This window comes from Terrapene carolina, unplaced genomic scaffold (genome assembly GCF_002925995.2).
Source record: "Terrapene carolina triunguis isolate 2854851 unplaced genomic scaffold, T_m_triunguis-2.0 Scaffold1035, whole genome shotgun sequence".
Classification (NCBI taxonomy): domain Eukaryota; kingdom Metazoa; phylum Chordata; order Testudines; family Emydidae; genus Terrapene; species Terrapene triunguis.
The window spans coordinates 2,867-6,742 of record NW_020665386.1 but is presented as its reverse complement, the minus strand read 5'-3'; the positions used below and the strand labels follow the sequence as shown (position 1 = coordinate 6,742).

The 3,876-nt window shown below is 46.5% G+C and overlaps 1 protein-coding gene across 1 annotated transcript in view; it reads left to right on the top strand.

Annotated features, from left to right (window-relative positions):
- Positions 1-731: 731 nt before the first annotated feature.
- Positions 732-3,876, top strand: part of LOC113408205 (E3 ubiquitin-protein ligase CCNB1IP1-like) — a 3,719-nt gene continuing 574 nt past the window's right edge. The window contains exons 1-2 of the mRNA XM_026661359.1: positions 732-1,028; positions 3,268-3,601. Of these exons, the coding sequence (XP_026517144.1) occupies positions 732-1,028; positions 3,268-3,601 (631 nt within the window). The remainder of the gene's footprint in view (positions 1,029-3,267; positions 3,602-3,876) is intronic.

The following is a 3,876-nucleotide window of genomic DNA, read 5'->3' as shown; positions in this document are numbered from 1 at the left end:
CAATTTCTCACATGGGTTGTCCAGAACCCCAAAATGAGGATTGACACTTAGGGTACGTCTATACTTACCCGCTGGTTCGGCGGCAAGCAATCGATCTTCTGGGATCGATTTATCGCGTCTTGTCTAGACGCAATAAATCAATCCCGGAAGTGCTCGCCGTCTCCGCGAGAGGAGTAGGCGGAGTTGACGGGGGAGCCTGCCTGCCGCGTGTGGACCCGCGGTAAGTACCTTTAACTTCGAACTAAGATACTTCGACTTCAGCTACGTTATTCACGTAGCTGAAGTTGCGTATCTTAGTTCGAACTGGGGGCTTAGTGTGGACCAGCCCTTAGAGTTTCCTCAAATAGTCCTTTAAAGTATCCTGTGACCATTTTAGTGGCCAAATGTGGGATTTTGGTTGCCACCACTTTTGAAAATTGGGCCATTTTTTCTTCAGAGACGCAAGAGGCTTCTGAAGAAAAATATCCAACTGGTTATTTTGATGCTGCATAAAAGTGTCAGTGTTTCCACTTCGGCTTTTAGGGTGGAATTTATAAAGCAGCATAAGGGAGTTAGATGCCTGAATCCCATAATTCAATGGGAGTTGGACGCCTAACTCTCTTAGGCCCCTTTGAGAATCCCAGCCCGTATGTTTGTTTTGCTCTATAGGTTTGGTGTGGTGAGTGGCAGATTCCTTTCCACCAGGGGATATTTGTTTTGGAGTCAACACCCTTGCTGTTGGCTCCGTTAAAATGTCTGTGTGTGAGGACATGTTGCTGTGCAATTACCGCAAGTGCCGTGTCAAGCTCTCAGGCTATGCCTGGGTCACGGCTTGCTCACACGTCTTCTGTGACCAGCACGGCAGTGGGGAATTCAGCCGTTCACCAGCAGTCTGTCCTGCCTGCAACAGTGCCCTCTCTGGCAAGCTAGACATTGTCCGCACCGAGCTAAGTCCCTCTGAAGAACACAAGGCCATGGTGTTGGCTGGACTTCGGCCAGAGACTGTGCTGGACATCAGCTCCCGCGCACTCGCCTTCTGGACATACCAGGTAAATCCACCTCAGGTGGGGGATCAGCATGATGTCCTAAGATAGGTAGACACCTTCAAAAGTGTCCCTGAAAATATAATTGGGAAGAGATTTTGTTTGCTAAAGGAATGAAAGATCCAAAAGTCAGTCTTTATGGCTACCTATATCTCATGCATGGAGGGCAGAGCTGACACCTAGGTCACTCCAAAGGGAGGGCCACCGTGCTATATTTTGTGGCCTGAAAACTGTGGAAGGGAGCCAAAGGGAATGGAATAGGATTAAGAAATCCCATTGTTTGGTTTTGTTGTGTGGCCTTGGGACCACGGAGAAGGTTGCCCCTCACTCTCTGGTTCAAAATCACCAGAGTGTGGCATTTGCACTTCTCCCTCCCTCCTTCTCTGTCCAACTGTCAGTGTAAAACATTATTGCTCTATTAGCCATTCCTCTCTTTCTCGTCTGTCACCGTGGAAGTTTCTGTCCATCTTTGCTACACATTCTTTCTTTCCTCACATCACAACAGTATCAAAGCACCTCACAAATATTCATGAATTATCCTCAAGGAGAAGTATGTCTCTATTACTATCTCCATTTTACATGTAGGGAACTGAAGTACGGACATTAAAGCAACATTTTTAAGTGTCCACTAATTTTAGGAGCCTCGCATTTGAGTGCTCAACATGAGACCCATATGACCTGATTTTTAGAGATGCTGTGTGTGACGGGTTGGGTCACAGAAACCCCCTTGGGATTGCCACCTGATGTGCTGAGACTACTTCTGAGCTGGTTTTCCCTGCCAGCTTGGGATTTCAGTAGCCTGTCTTGTTGAGACAGACACGCTATCCTGCTACAAACACAGACCCAGGTCTGAACCACATCCCCAACAAGCTGCAAACTTAACTGAAAACAGCTTAAGTGCTCATTTCTCTAGCACCCAGATACTCAGTTCCCAATGGGATCCAAACCCCAAATAAATCCGTTTCACTCTGTATAAAACTTATACAGGGTAAACTCATAAATTATTTGCCCTCTATAACACTGCTGGAGAGATATGCACAGCTTTTTGCTTCCCCAGGAATTAATTACTTGCTCTAGGTCAATTAATAAACAAAAAGTGATTTTATTAAGTATAATAAGTAGGATTTAAGAGGTTCCAAGTAATAACAGACAGAACAAAGTAAATTACCAAGCAAAATAAAACAAAAACATGCAAGTCTAAGCCTAATACAGTAGGAAACTAAATGCAGGTAAATCTGACCCTCAGAGATGTTCCGATAAGCTTCTTTTACAGACTAAACTCCTTCCTAGTCTGGGTCCAGCAATCACTCCCCCCTCCCCCGTAGTTACTGTCCTTTGTTCCAGTTTCTTTCAAGCATCTCTTTGGGGTGGAGAGGCTATCTTTTGAGCCAGCTGAAGACAAAATGGAGGGGTTTCCAGAGCCTTATATAGTCTTTCTCTTGTGGGTGGAAACCCCTTTGTTCTCCTGTGTAAAATCCCCTCAACAAGATGGAGTTTGCAGTCACCTGGGCAAGTCACATGTCTATGAATGATGCAGCTTTTTGCAGGCCGACACCATTGTTTACATGTTAGTTTGAATGTTCCCAGGAAAGCTCAGATGTGGATTGGCATCTCACAAAATCCACTGTTAGTTAAGTGTTTCTTGATTGGGCACTTACTGAGAATAGTCCTTTACCAAGAAGCTGACCAAATGCTTCACTGAGGCTACTTAGAACCAAACAAGTACATAGTCAATATTCATAACTTTGGATACAAAAATGATACACACATACAGACAGCATAATCATAACCAGCAGACTACAACCTTTCCATAGACACCCCACTTGGCCTCCTTGTACAAGACCTGGTGCAACCATAGGACCCTGGTTGCAACAATGATTTATACAGTCACAGTTTATGTCAATAACATCACACTGTGCACCCCACAGCTCTTATCAGCTTCAGCTGGAGTGTGGAGTGCTCAGCACATCTGAAAATCAGTCCGTAGATGTCTTGTGTTGGCAACTCTAAATTAGTGGTCCCTATTGAGAATATTGACCTAAGTGACTTACCCAAAGTCACTGTGGCAGCAGTGGGAACTGAATCCAGATCTCTTAAGTCCCAGTCCAGTGGCTTAACTTCAGACCATCCTTCCTTTGGTACACTGTAGTCATGCTACTATATCTCAAGTGGAGTGACTTCACTTTCCTTTGACAATCAGTGGTCAAAGAAGCCTGTCACACCTGTCATAATCTCCACATGGCAGGTTCACCAGGAGCGCCTGTACCAGGAATACACCTACAGCAAGGCTGAAGGACACCTGAAGCAGATGGAGAAGGTGTACACCCAGCAGCTGCAGAGCAAGGACATGGAACTGACCTCCATGAAGAGCGAGGTCTCCTCCCTGAAGAAGGTGCTGGAGGAGTACAAGAAGAAGTTCAGCGAGCTCTCTGAGAAGCTCATGGAGCGCAACCGCCAGTACCAGAAGCTCCAGGGCCTCTACGACAGCCTCCGTCTGCGCAACATTGCCGTGGCTAATCAGGAGGCTGCCCACGAGCCTCCCATGATGCCTCAGCCTGCTGTCTTTGGCTTCCCATTGGGTAAGATCTGTGGGGAGTTCTCATTTCACTACTCACAGAGGTTGCAAAAGCTGGCATAAGGAGTCACTACACTGACACTGTTAGTGGAGGGGACAAGGGTTTAATGGGCTATAGAGACTGAACTCTCCCTCCATGCCATAGGGCAGGAGGAGGCACATATGTGTGTGTGTTTGAAGGAGGAGGGCTTCACACAGACCAGTCACTCTCCAAGTGTTGCCATATCAGCAACTTCCCAAGTGCTATGAACAGGGCCGGCTCCAGGCACCAGCCTGGCA